This window comes from Canis aureus, chromosome 23 (assembly GCF_053574225.1).
Source record: "Canis aureus isolate CA01 chromosome 23, VMU_Caureus_v.1.0, whole genome shotgun sequence".
Classification (NCBI taxonomy): domain Eukaryota; kingdom Metazoa; phylum Chordata; class Mammalia; order Carnivora; family Canidae; genus Canis; species Canis aureus.
In genome coordinates, this window is record NC_135633.1 from 19,313,399 (window position 1) to 19,327,574 (window position 14,176).

Here is a 14,176-nt window from a genome sequence, read left to right on the forward strand (position 1 = left end):
GCTCTCATTTCCCGACTTCAAAAACGCACAACAAAGCTACCATAATCAAGATAGTGTGGCACTGGTATAAGGACAGACATATAAATCAAGGCAGCAAATTGAGACTCCAGGAATAAACTCACATTTTAAAACAATCGATTTTTGGCAAGCATGCCAAGCCCATGTGATAGAATAAAGAAGTTTTTTTCAGCAAATGGTGCACTGGGACAACTGAATATCTAAAGTGAGAAGGAGTTGGCACCCTCTACCTCACACTCTATACAAAAACTAACTCAAAATGAATCAAAGACCAAAATGTAAGTGCTACAACTATAAAACTCTTAGAAGAAAATGTAGGCATAAATCTTTGTGACCTTGGATTAAGCAATGATTTCTTAGATATGACATCAAAGCCTAAGCAACAAAAGCAAAAATAGGTAAGTTAGACTTCATTAAAATTTAAAATTTTTGTGTTGCAAAGGACATCGAGAAAGTGAAAAGCCACAGAATTTGATAAAACATTAGCAAATCATTATCTGATAAAGGACTTGTATCTAGAATACCTAACAAATGGTTACAACTCAGTAATAAAAAGACAACCCATTATAAAAATGGACAAAGGATCTGAATAGACACTTTTCCAAAGATATACAAATGGCTTATAGGCACATCATTTGTCATTATTAGTCATCAGGGAAATAGAAGTCAGAACCACAATGAGATACCACTTCACACTCACTAGGATAGCTATAATAAAAACCACAAATAAAACATTTATTGGCAAGGATGTAGAGAAATTAGAAACCCCATACATTGCTGGTGGGAATGTGAAATGGTGCAGCCACTTTGGAAAGCAGTCTGACTATTCCTCAAGATGCTGAACATTAGATTCCCAAAAGTTCTACTCCTAGGTTTTATTTCTCTTGGAAATGAATTTTGTTCACAAAATTTTCACAGTAGCATCATTTATAACAGTGAAAAGGTGAAGATAAATATTCATCAATTGATGAATGGATAACAAAATGTGTATGTCCATACAATGGAGTATTATTTGGCAATGAAAAAAAATGAACTATTGAGAATATAGCAACATAGATGAACTTTGAAAACCTTCTGCTAAGGAAAGAAGTCAGTCACAAAAGATCACATATTATATGATTTCATTCATATGAAATGTCCACGATTGGCAAATCTGTAGAGAAAATAGCAGTTGCCTAGGCCTGGGGGTGGGTAGAAGAAAGGGGAGTGACTGCAGCTTTTTTCAGGCTTGCAGCTTTTTTCGGGTTGGGGGGGGAGATAATGAAAATGTTCTAAGACTGATTGTAGTGATGGTTGCACAACCTAAAACCCATTGACCTGTACAATATATATGGATTAATTGTATACTATATGAATTACATCCCAAGAAAGATGTTATTTTTTTTAAAAAAAGAGATAATTGGCTGTTTAAAGTTTTAAAAAATAATAATGTATTGTTGGGTTTATATCATAGCTAAAAGCAAAATGCATGACAATAGTTCAAAAGAAAGGAAAGAGAAATAAAGTATATTGTAAGGTTCTTAGTAATTCATGTATGTATAACATTATCTTAAGGTTGAAGATGTATAATGTAAACTCTAGAGCAACCACTAATAAAAACTAACAAAAAAAGAATTACTACTAATGAGCTAAGAATGGAGATAAAACAAAACTCATTAAAAAGCACCCAATCTAAAAGAAAGGAAAAAAAAGAAGACAAAGGAACAAAGAGCAAGTAGGACAAATAGAATACCAATGGCAAGATGGTGGTTTTAAATTCAACCATATTGATAATAACATTACATGTAAATGGTCTAAACACTCCTGTTGAAAAGTCAAATTTGTCAGATTGGAAATGACACAATGACACAATGACATGGTATCTAAAAGAAACCCTTTTAAAATATAAAGTCAGAGAGATTAAAAGTACAAGGATAGAAAAAGATATGTCATGCAAACACTAATCAACAGAAAGTCAGAGTGATTACACAGACCAATCAGAAATATTACCAGAGATAAAGAACATTTCATATAAATGAATGGGTTCACTTCTTGAGAGGAGACAACAGCCTTAAATGTTTATGCACCTGAGAAGAGAGCTTCAAAATACATGATGCAAAAGCTGAAAGACCTGAAAAGAAAAAAATGAAACGAAAGAGAAATGCCTAGGCAGCAGCTGTAGTCATCAGCTTAGAGATGGAAGCTGAAACCAAGGCAATCAGTTTGATCAGCAGAAACAGGTGTAAGGGAGAAAAGAGATCAGGACAGAATGCTGGGCCACTTCAACACTGCCAGGGTGAAGAGAAAAAACTCTCAAGAAGCAAACAGAGAAATAACTATCAGAATAGGAGGCAGAAAGGCAAGAGTGTGAGGTCATGGAACTCAGAGGAAGAGTGCTTCAAAAGGCAGACTAATGCTTAGCTACATGAAATGCTGCTGAGATAAACTAGGGCCTCACAGGCTGCAGCAGGATTTATAGAAAGAATCAATGGAGACATGGGCATGAGGAGCACCGGTGGATACTGGGAACAGAAGTCAGTGGACTGAGCAGGAATTGAGGAGATGAGATAATAAACACGGATTTTTATTTCAACAGGCTTGGCTGAGAAGAGTAGAATCAGAGGTGGTAAAATCAAGATATTTTGGTTTGTTTCTTAACTGGGTTACAATGGAAGGAGCCAGGAAAGTGGAGACGATGAAGACACAGGGTACAAGGAATGAGCAACAGAGGAGGTACTCGGGCAGGGGTCAAGGGGAAGGTTACCAGATATCTGGTGGAGAGGCTAACTGGAAGAGCTACACCTATCTCTCAGTGTAATAATGGTGGTGAGAGGCATAGATGGGTATGAGACATGGATGCGCATGGATGCAGGTCAGTTTGGAGCCCAGGGCAGAGGTTAAAGAAATTACCTCCTGACAAGTTTCCTTTACTTGAGAGAGAAAGAGAAAGTCTAGGTCAGCTGCTAGGAGTGAGTGGGGAAGCTGTGGTGATGGAAATGTAGAGGGGTATGTGAGAGCTCTGAAATAGCTGGGCAAGGGTGCGGGGGTTGGAGTAGACATAGGCAACAGGACTGCTGGCCACTGTTGGGGGCGCAGTTGAGGCCATGGACCATGAAGCTGGATGAGTGTCAATTCATGAAGGGATTCCCACCCCCCATCTCAGCCCTATAATTAGCCAGAACTGGAGAAGGCAGTTATCATGTTCTACGGGTAGAGTGGGAGGCTAAGGGGCCAGGTGGTGAATGGTGAGCAGTTCAAGTAGCATCTAGATTGGAAGGGAACAAGAGTTGATGCAGGGTGAGGGCAAAAAGTTAGAGGCAGGAGCCTGAAGGTCTCTATGAGCAGATATGGTGGAGGCGAGGGAAACAGAGACATAGGAGGTACATGGAGATTAAAACTTCAGAGGTGGAATGGTTTCAAATGATGACAACATCATGGTAATGGGTTGCCCAAGTAAAGGTGACAGTCAGTGAGCTGAAGACAGCAAGTAACTCAGAAACCAGAATTTGGAGGAGCTGTCTTCATAGACATGGAAGCTCCTGGTATGATGGTAGAACTTAGGATAAAAACACTGTGACAAGATTCTCTTGCTGTATCTGAGTCCCTGCATGGCTGGATCATCTGACTTTGCCATTAATTATGACTATTCCCAACCTGCAGAGATATATCCTTATAAGTCAGCCTTCATCCCTGAGGCTGCCTGGCTCCTTGCCTCCTTTGTCCATCTAATTACAGCCTGTGTGCCCTTACAGGATTGGCTACAGGTGAAATGTCATGATCGTTGGCACCATCTTGAATTACACAATTTTTAAGGGATACTGGCAAACCTTTAAACATGGAAGAGCCAGAGTGGTGGGGAGAGTCCCGTATAAGAGGCACCAGATCCCAGAAATGGGTCATCCCAGAAACCCAGGAGGCCCAGGAGCTGTAGATGTACAGTCTCAGTGTGCCCAGAGCCTCCATTCACATAAAGCAAGGTCATAACCTAAAGACCACACACTCCCATACAGCGAGGCTGGCGCCCTGGCCTGCAGTGCAGAGAAAGAGCCTTGAGTAGGGGCCTGGGTTCTAGTCCTGACTCTGCCATGAACTTGCAGTGTGACCCTGCCCCAAGGCCTCAGTTTGCCGGTAAAACAAGGGCAATGAGAGCTCAAGGACTCTTGCAGCCTCGATGGTCTATGGGCCATGGGTGTAGGAAGGAGAAGCTCATCAGCTCATAGCGCCCAAGATGCACAAGCTGCAAAAGATCAATGAGCAGAAGTCTTCAACCTGCATGAGAGTCATATGCAGAGTCATCCCCTTGGGGTTCACTCCTTGCACCCCTCCTCCTCCTCCTTCCTGAGAGCCTCTGAAGTAAGTTCAAGTGGCACCTCCATGCCTCCCATCTTTCTCTTTATGAGATTTTCTTTAGGCTAAAAAGTCAACCTGGTTTGAGGCTCTGTGTTGAAAAGGGGAACACAGGACCCATACCAGTGACCCATGGCTCTCCCCAGAGCTTCCCTTTTAGGGCACGTTGATCACACACTCCATCTGAGACTAAGGACCAACACCCATAAGAGCTCCAGATGCCCCTGTATTTCTCTGGCCTGGTCCATGGAGGGCAGGCAGATTCCTCAGGCACCAGGCACCTTCAGCGCCCCATGGGGCAGCTGGTGAAGGGATCCCATCATATTGCCTCATCTGTACCCAGGATTGAGCCCTCTCCTTCACAAGCAGCTGTTTTTGTCCATCCTTTGGGCCAGTGACACATCCTAGGGCCCCTGACATCAGCCACTTTTGACTGCAGAAGACAGGCCTGGGTTGCCAGCCTGGTACAGGTAGCGTGTGGATCTGGGTATGTGGCCAGTGGGAAGGAATTCCTTCACTGGTCCTGGACCACAGCTTAAGGACCCTCCTCTCTGGGAAAGGCCTGGCTAAGAGTTTCGTGGCAGGCTGGGGAGCAGAGCCCGGGACTCTAGGGACTCTTGGCAGCACCACCTGGCTGGAGTAGGGCAGAAGGACCACCAAAGGATCTAAGAGGAACAAACCAAGGCCACAAGAGCCACAGTAAGTACAGCCTTTGCCTGGGGTCACCCCTCCCCTGGACCCATTTCACACACCCCCAGCGCATATGGGGTCCATGGCCACCAAGTTGCTCACTCATGTCCTCCCCTCCACCTCCCTGCAGGCTCCTGCGAACAGCCCTCTCCCAGACAGCACTCCCCCTCCCCTGGCAGCTCACCGAGCGATCTCCCTTCCTTCCTTCCAGTACTTCCTCCTGGTTGTTCTCCTGAGGGGGAAAAGAAGGGGTGACTCCACGCCCTTGTCACCTGACTCCTTCATTCCTGCCCCTTGCCTAGCCAGACCATGGTCAGTCAGGGCCTCTCTCAGGGCCTGGGTCTTGGCTACTTCAGTTGGGAATCCAATGGGATCAGGATGGAGGGGCCCTGGGACAGCAAGCAGACAGCCCAGGATGCCGACAGTAATAAGCAGAGCTGGGATGAAGCAGGGGGCCAGGTGGAGACTGGGAAGAGGAGCCCACCAGAAGAGACAGAGGGCAGGAGTGTGGAGCTGCCACGGGCAGAGGCCTTGCTCCCATGCGGAGGGAACCCCTCCAATCTGGGGCAGGTGGAGGAACAGAGCCTCCCTGTTCACCTGTCTAGAACCTGAGGCTATGGGAGGGCTGTGGGACCCCATGTAGTGATGGGGAAGGGGTGAGGTCCGTGAGAGTGGGTGGGTGGGTGGGGGGACCCAAGGGTGAGGTCCTTGGGCTAAAGGCAGGGGTGCCGAATGCTTACCGATCTCTTCGGTGGCCCCGTTTCAGGGGCCCAGGCTTCCTGTGTCGCTTTGAATGCTGAGATCCCATGGGCCAGGGAGTGCCTCCTGGGAACAAAACCCCTGTCTCGGCAAAAGGGTGCAAACCCAGGAAGAAAGCAGAGGGTCCCGCCCTCCATGGCAGCCAAAGGCTGGGGTAAGTCTGGAGGCTGGTGCTGCTTCAGGCTGCACACAAAGACCTGGAGCCTGTTGCAGTTCCTTATACTCCTCAGCTCCTGACCGAAGCTGCCACAAGCCACCTGGGTGGCTCCCTCCGTTACCATGGCAACCGTCACACTAACAACTGCCACCACAGATTCACTAGGACATAGAAACCCTCTCTGCTGGTCACGGTCCCCCTCCCAAACCCTTCAGGACCAGACTGAGTCCCTAAAGCCTCAGTGGCCATGCCACTCAGGGACACCCAACTGCTCGTTTCCACGGGAACACAGAGACCCTGTATGCCTGCATCTGTGGTTACTATAGCAACCCCAGCAGGGCCAGGTGCACTGAGCACAAAGCCCCCTCTGGAGGAACCACAGCCAGAAAACACACTCCCTGCTGCTCTGTGGTCTGCCCATGTTGGTAGCAGGCTCTGTGCCAGTGGACGCCCACACGGGGTCTTTGAGAGACTGACGCGGGTCTAGGATTTCCTTGTCTGTGTCCTCAGCCTCTTGTCCTCCCACTCCTTCTAAAGGGCACCTGAGTGATCTTCCCCCTCACAGGGCTTCACCTCCCACAACCCCCGGCACCCCCCCCCCTTTTTTTGAGAGGAAGAGAGAGAGAGAGAGAGCAAGCACACATGGGATGGGAAGGGCAGAGGGAGATGGAGAATCCCAAGCAGGCTCTTCACCCAGTGCCGAGCCTGATGTGGGGCTCAGCCTCACAACCTGAGATCATGACTGAGCCGAAATCAAGAGTTGGATGCTCAATCAAGTCACCCAGACGTTCCCACCTCCCACAAGCCAAGAACAACCACGCCTGCATCGTGGGCCCACTCCTCTCTCCTAATCTCCGGAACCCTCCATCCACCTGCTCTCTGGACACATCCCCCTGAGTGTCCCTCACAGCAGCTCACACTGAAGTATGCAGCTTAGGACTTCCTGGGAGTCTGAGCATTTATCTTATCTATTCCGTCTCTGTGAGTGACACATTGGGCTCCCAAGGCGCCAGCATAGCCTCCTGCTTGTTCCTGTCCACCTTCCCTGCCCAGGCAGGCTATCATGAAGCCCTTTTGATGTCAGCCAGTGGGCATCTGTCAACTCCCTTCCCGAGGTCCACATCCCTGGTACGGTCAGTGTCCTTGTTGCCCGGATATGGCATCAGGATGCTGTCTGCCTCCAATGTGCTCTTCTCGAGGCCCTCCACCACTGGCACCCGAGTAGGTGTTCTAAATGCAAATCTGGTCCTGTCTCCCGATCCTGCTGAAGCCCTTCAGAGGATCCCCACTGCATCAGGACAGAAGCTAAGCTGATGTACTCTGCCCAAGTCCTGGCAGCCCCTCCAGCCCCCTGCGACCAGGTGCCCATGCTAACTCTGGGGTCATATCACCTCTCCCTCTCTCCCCTACCTCCACTCCACTTCTTCCCCTTTCTTGCCCAGTCCTGGCCATGTTCTTGCAAAAATGATACCCAGACTTTCAAGGAGGTGCCTAGATCAATGATTAGGAATCTCTGGGGTGTAATTTCAAATTTCCGAGGGGAAAATGACATCTAGATGCAAAACCAGACATTGCTGACTCCGCTGTGACTAGATCTGAGAACCTCAGCCCCTTGGTCTGTGAAGCTGACAGAGAAAGACCCATCGAGACAGTGTAGATGGCCTGGATGGGAGACAACTCTCATGGCTTCCGGAAAGCAGGAGATCACAGACCATCAGCTGACAAGGGCACCTCAACCCTGCCCCTTCATGTCAGATGGGAACATCTGGCTCAGTGGGAGGAAAGGTCCAAGACAGGTCTCCTAATTCTGCTGGTGGTTCTCTCCACTCTGACATGTGCCGCAAAGCTCCAAAGCCCGTGTGGGGACGTCAGCACAAAGGGTTCGTGTGCAGATGTGCTGCATGGGGCTGGCTCCAGGTAGGGGAGCATCAGTGTGTGCCCACCTGGAACTAGAGACCTCATCCCTCCATCTCTCATAACTTCTCTTGCAGGTGTCTTCTGTCCGACTGCAGGCAGAACAGAACCTTCCAGTCAGAGGGTGTCTCAAACCAATACTCAGGCCAGTACTTCTCAAAGGCAAGGTGCTCCTGTTCTCCCTCCTGCTCAAGCTCTTAGGCCCATACAAGAAGGCAGGGAATGTGGACCAGGGAAAGCCACATCCACTGTAAGCGAAGCCAGCTGCCTCACCTCCAGGTTGGTGGGGTACAGAATGGGGGGCAGCCTCAGGACACTCTGGGACAAGTCACCATCACGGCCACATCCAGGGGTCAGAAGTCCTTTGGAAGCTAAGCTGATGGACAGGTGATTATGAAACCTCTCTATGCACATTCCCAGCATAGGTGAGCTCACTCCTTCTAGAGCAGTCCCTCCATCTCAGCAGCTGGCAATTCAATTGCTTCTTCACTTCAAGCCCAAATACGCTTTCATTTGGTTCTAGTTCTGTCCTCCAGAGCCCCACAGAGTGTGACTTTTCAGTCTGTCACGGTGCTTTGCAGTTCAAAGCACTTTTACATGTGTTAGCTCTTAATGGTGAGCATGACTCTCTGGGAGGGCATAATCGACAGTATTTCCCACAAGGGGAAACTGAGGCCCAGGGAGGAAGTGTCGTGTCCCGTAAGTGGCAGAGTGGGCCCTGGATGGCTGCCAGGCTGGGTGACGGAGAGCGTGCCAGCTCTGTGGTGCCGTAGAGGCCTCGGAAGGGAGAAGGGAGCTCGCCGAGCAGCGTGGTGAGGGCCGGAGTGCTTCAGTCCTGTTTCCCCTGAGACCCTCGGGCCTCCTTCCATGACGGCAACCAGACACTGAGTGGCCAAACTACAGGGCCTGGACCTTGACATGACAATGCCCTAAGTCCTGGGTACGATTTGGCATCTTGGGCACCCCGTCCACACTGATCTTCCTGAAATGTTGGTTTAACCCCTTGGCGAGCTGAGCCGGCCAGGGGGGAAGGGCGGGGGGAGGGGAGCTGGCCTCCTCCTGTGCAGGTGCACCTCAGCTCACAGATTCTGCTCAGCAGAACAAAAGCCCTTCAGGGGAGTAGACCTGCCCTCTGCGGGAGGCTGGCCAGCCAGCACCCACGTTTACTTCAGCTCGTTGCCTCCCTGTCACAAACAGATCATCATGGGCTTCCTTGAGCTCCACGCTGTCCCCTCCCTGGGAGGGATTCAGAAAGATGGGACGCTCTCCATGTCCACGCATGCGCAGCACTGTGTTAGCTTTGAGTTTCACGCATCAGAGACTCTGTGGGGCACGTGGGCACTCACCCAGCCCTGGCTGGACAAGATCACGTGGGGCAGGAGGGAGGCCTGCTTCTTCTGTCTGGCCATACCACAGCAGTTACCATGGCAACGTGCTGCCTTTGGAGGGGTCTGAAGGCTGAAGCAGGCCTGGGGGGCTGGCGCGGAGGGTGGGCACCAGGAAGGCCAGGGCAGGGTGGGGCCCCTCTCAGACAGAAGCTGAGCCCAGACCAGAGGTAGTAGGTGGAAAGAAAGGAAGGGAGCAGAAGTTAGGGCCCCACAGGAAGTGAGGGGGAGTTGCATGAGGGGCCAAAAGACTCAGCCATCAGGAGAGCACTTAGGCCAAATTAAATGCAAAAATACCCCCATACACAAAACATACACATTTTAAACTGAGACAGGGTTCTCTGGGGCTGGAATTAGTGTGAGGCAGTGAGGCCAAATCCTGCAATCGAGGGTTGGCTTCTCGATTAACATTTTGGTTTTGTTCATTATGGACGTTTTTGCATTAATTTTTTAAAATTTTATTTATTTATTATTTATTAATTTATGATAGACAAAGAGAGAGAGAGGCAGAGACGCAGGCAGAGGGGGAAGCAGGCCCCACGCCAGGAGCCCGACGCGGGCCTCGATCCTGGGACTCCGGGATCGCACCCTGGGCCAAAGGCAGGCGCCAAACCGCTGAACCACCCAGGGATCCCCCTGTTTTTGCATTAATTTTGATTTTTAAAAAGTATTGCACTGAAATATAAGCTGTGTCAATTACTGAGATTTTTGGTGGTTGCTTAAATTTGTACCTGAGGTAAAGGCCCCACGTGCCTCACACTAGTCTCAGGCCTGAAGGGGAGGGCAGAGGAGTCAGGGGCAAGAGAGACTCTGCGGCAGATGAAAACACATCACATGACAAGAAGTCAGGAGACAAGCGTTCACGTCTGCAAACTGCAGGGATTCCTGTCAGTTCTCACAGAATCAGATTCAGATTTCCTGAGATTCTGCAACACGAAGACTGCCATTGATGAGCAAGCTGCCCGACGTGCACACGGGTCCCTACGCATGGGGGTGACAGTGACTCAGAAGGTGGCTCCCATCTCTTGCCCTCCCTCAGGCTGGCTGCTTAATGGAGGGGAGGGGAGGAAAGGGGATGGGGGGGGAGGAGAGAGGGGAAAAGGGAATGGAGGGGGCGAGGGGGCGGGAAGGGAAGAGGCTGGCAGTTCTGCGCGCTACGGAGCAGGAACAGCAGATTAGCTGTAATTGCCTGAAGCTGAGAGAGGCTGTTGATAAATGTTACTAATAATCAACCTTCAGATCTGACACCCAGCTCAGGCTGGGATTACTGTTTTGAATGGAAATCGAACCCAAACCAGTAATTACCCTAGTGAACGATGCCAGTCTTACCGTGGAGCCTGCTCCAGGCAGGGAAATGGCACCTGTGTGTCAGTGTCAGTCCACCAGGGGAGACTCTGCAAGGGGTCCCTTCCCAGGGTCACACCCAAGAGCACAAGCTGGCCTGGCCTCCATGGACTTAATGGGACACAGCCTCCACCCTTCTTCCTAGGAACTACAGTGAGCAAGGGATGCTTGACAATCATCCTTAGTCTCTAGGTGGGGTCCAGACCTCAGACCTCGCTCACACTGTCCACCGCTTGGTAAGGTGGCGGCTGTTCTAACACTGCCTAACACTGATGCAGCCCTCCACCCTCCATCTGGGACACTAGGAGAGCCACACAGTTGGGCCCCGTTAGACTGGGAAGCTCCTGGAATGGCCCAAGCTGGGGCCAAGTGAGAGGGGCAAGGCCACGATAGATTCTAGAGCCTGTCCCACTCCCTATTTCTGTTCCCGGTGAGTATGTGCTTACTCCCAGTGCCAGACAACACCAGGTGTGCCTGGAAACTCTCCCCGGGAACAAGCAGCATCCTATGGCCCGAGCCTGTGTCGCCTGAGCACCTCCTTCTCTCTAGAGGCCCCCTAGAACACTGGCACCAACAGAAGCAGGCCAGAAGGTGGAAAGCTACCCCTGTCTCTGAGCCAGCTCCCCTCCTAGGGTGCGTGTGCCTGGATCTCTGGCTCCTACCGGGCTTCCCAGCAGGACAGCCACAGTTGAAACTGCCCAGGCCAAGGCAGAGCAGGCTCAGGACCCCCATGGAACACGGTCTCGCACAAGGGGAAGGGGTAGTGTACCCATCCTCCCCCCACCCCCACCACTTCCCAAGGCTCGGGGGAAGAAGATGAAGGGAAAAAGCAAGCCAGTCTCTCGCCCCCTGCCCCTATCCAGGCCCAGAGTCAACTCTCTCCAGCACACTTGCTCCAGTGGTGAGCAGTGATGGCAATGCTCTCTCTGCTGTGCATCACTCACCACCAAACACCCTCTCTGCTGTGCTGAGCCCTGTGGTCCAGAGAATAAGACAGTCCCTGCCTTCAGGGGAGCCCTGTTGGGGACGAGGAGAAGTAAGTAGGTAATGATCATTAGGACTGCAGGTCATCCCTAGTGACCCCTTTTGACTCTCAAGTAAAAATGCCCTGGAGTCTGGAGGTATTGATGAGCTGCCTCAGTAGGCACAGAGCTGGTCAGGTCTGGCAGGATTCAGAATGTGGGGGAGCACAGCCTCGCAGACTGTGATTAGATAGACTAAGGGTGACTGTCAACACCCAGAACCCTCCCCAGCAGAAACCGGCACCTCAAGGGTGCCACCTAGTGATGGCACGGCAGGAATGCAGCTCCATCGTCAGGCCTTGGGGTTTCCCTTGGCTCCTTTCCCTCCCCTGAACTCAGCTGTGTGAACAGGAACTGAGGAAAAGCGTTTAGTTTTGTTCACAAAGGCTTAAGGTTTAGAGTAGAGAGGGCACAATGGGCCCAGAGTCTGGAAGCTATAGGACAGCAGGCAGGGGAGGGGCCCTGCCTCTGGAGCTCCCCGGCTCCCCTCAGAGCCTGCTGGTGTCCTATAATTTATCTGTTCACACAGCACTGTCGCCCCACCATTCCACTAGGACCTCAGCTGTCACCTGCTCTTGGCCTGGCCCACAGGAAGATGTGACAGGAAGCCCACACTAGGAACTGACCTGCCCAGCCTCCCAGGTGCCTGGTTTAGGGGTCTTAAAACCGTGCTCACCATCAGCTAACTCGCCTTGCTCCTATGGCCTAGGAGGGGGTTGCCTTTCAGTGTAGGGTCAGGCAGGGGTACTGCTGGGGCTCAACTCGCAGCTCTCAGATAACCTATTGGATTTGGGAATACTTGTTGCCCTGTTATTTTCCTTTCTTGCCAGAGAAAGTAGTAGTGACCAGATGTGAGGCGGTGGTCCCCAAAGTCTGTGTTCCCAGGTCTGGAGAGCACTTGGCCTGGGTGAGCCAGTGGCTGGGGAACGTGGAGGAAGGCAGGAAGAAACCAGCCCAGGTGTAGGGCAGAAAGGAGCAAGGACTGAGGAGTATCTTGGGGGGGGGGCACAAATGTTTCCTTAAAGGCCCAGATAGTACATATTCTAGGCTTGCAAGCTGAGATACTCAACCGTGAGGCTGTAGTGCGAGAACCACCAAAGACAATATGTAAACAAATAGGCATGCCTGCGTTCCAATAAACTATTTACAAAAAACAGGCTGGTGATCCAGTCCAACCTACTGCCCACCACAGGGGCTGTCCACGTTGGACCACCCGAGGCCACAGCCCAACATGCCAACGTGTACCAGATGCTCGACGGAGCACCAGCCCACCTCACCAGTGTGGTCTCTCAGGGCAAGGCTGGGTATGGTGTCACAGGGCAAAAGGTGCAGGGGCTGGAGCAGAAGAGGTCAGGGTGGTGAGGAGCATGGCCAGCTGGGACCCCCAGACCTCAGTCCTGCCCTCCCCCTTTCCCAGCATTCAGGGCTCCGACACTCACCTGCAGTGGGAGGCTCTGGGCAGTCGCCACTACTCCCCTTCCTTCCCCTAGGGGGTCTCTGTCCGGCTAGCTGATGCCCCTCCAGCCTCTTCCCAAGCAGGAAACCCCCAAAGCCAGGCGGGCGGATGGCACTGAACTGCCCCAAAGCCCTGTCGCTGGACAGATGACACCCCAGAGAGGGTGAGGCAGCCTGAGGCAGGTGGAGGTGTAACCTGGCACCACCGGGACCCCAGAGGGTCCAGGCTGGAACCGACGCCCTGCCCCCAGAGAGGCCGGGCCAGCCGGCCCCCACCCGGTCCTGGGACAGTCCCCGGGAGCCGTTGCCGGCCTCCCCACCCCAGCTGCGGTCCCCGGAGTCCCCCTCGGGTGGCGCCGTGATGAGAAGATGGCCAGTCGCAGGCTGGGGCTGAGCCTGGGCTCTCCGGTTACACTAAAAGTGAGACCATGGAAGATGGTATCGAGGCCGCGCGAAGGCAGCAGGGACTCATCCAACATTGATGGGGCCCCGGACTGCCCCGCAGCCCCGGAGCCCCTCGTGGCAGAGGCAGGGTTCCCGCTCCCAACATCCTTGGGATGGGGGCAGGGCAGGGTCCTCCGCCCTGCAGCTTCATCACCTAACGTCCCACAGATGGTCTCTCAGCTCCCGTTAGATAACTATGGGGCCCCTCCTGCACCCCAGCACCCGGCTTACTGAGCCAGGGCTTCTGCAGAAGCACAGACACTGCCTCCCCCTGCTTCCCAAGGCACAGGGGAAGAGAAGAGAGAGGGAGAGAGCAACCCAGTCTCTCCTCCCCACTCCCCCCCACACCTGCTTCCCCTCCAATACACGACACACATCCACACAGCCACTCTAGGTGGCACACATGCACCTCCCTGCAGAGGCACACAAACTCATCCATATATACACTCAGGGGTGCACACACACCCTGGCACAACATGCTCATACCCCAGATACACAGTTACTGGTGCACACTCTCAGTTGCATGAAAAACACGTTCTCCGAAGCCTTCTCCCAGAGGAGCCCAAACCATTACTGCATCTGCTCTCTGACACTGGGTGATAGAGAGAAGGGAATGCCAGACTGTTCCACGGAGGGGGCATGGGGAACCAGACTGTGTGGGG

General features: G+C 51.9%; 1 protein-coding gene across 5 annotated transcripts in view; it reads right to left on the reverse strand.

The window, feature by feature from the left end:
• TUB (TUB bipartite transcription factor) overlaps positions 1-14,176 on the reverse strand; it is an 84,927-nt gene that overhangs the window by 57,023 nt on the left and 13,728 nt on the right. For 3 of the 5 annotated variants that reach the window (XM_077866591.1, XM_077866592.1, XM_077866600.1), the window contains exons 2-3: positions 5,775-5,859; positions 5,219-5,266 (exon numbers count right to left, since the gene is read on the reverse strand). The exons of the other annotated variants lie outside the window; for them this stretch is intronic. In XM_077866591.1, coding sequence (XP_077722717.1) covers positions 5,219-5,266; positions 5,775-5,859 — 133 coding nt within the window. The remainder of the gene's footprint in view (positions 1-5,218; positions 5,267-5,774; positions 5,860-14,176) is intronic. 5 annotated transcript variants of the gene reach the window in all.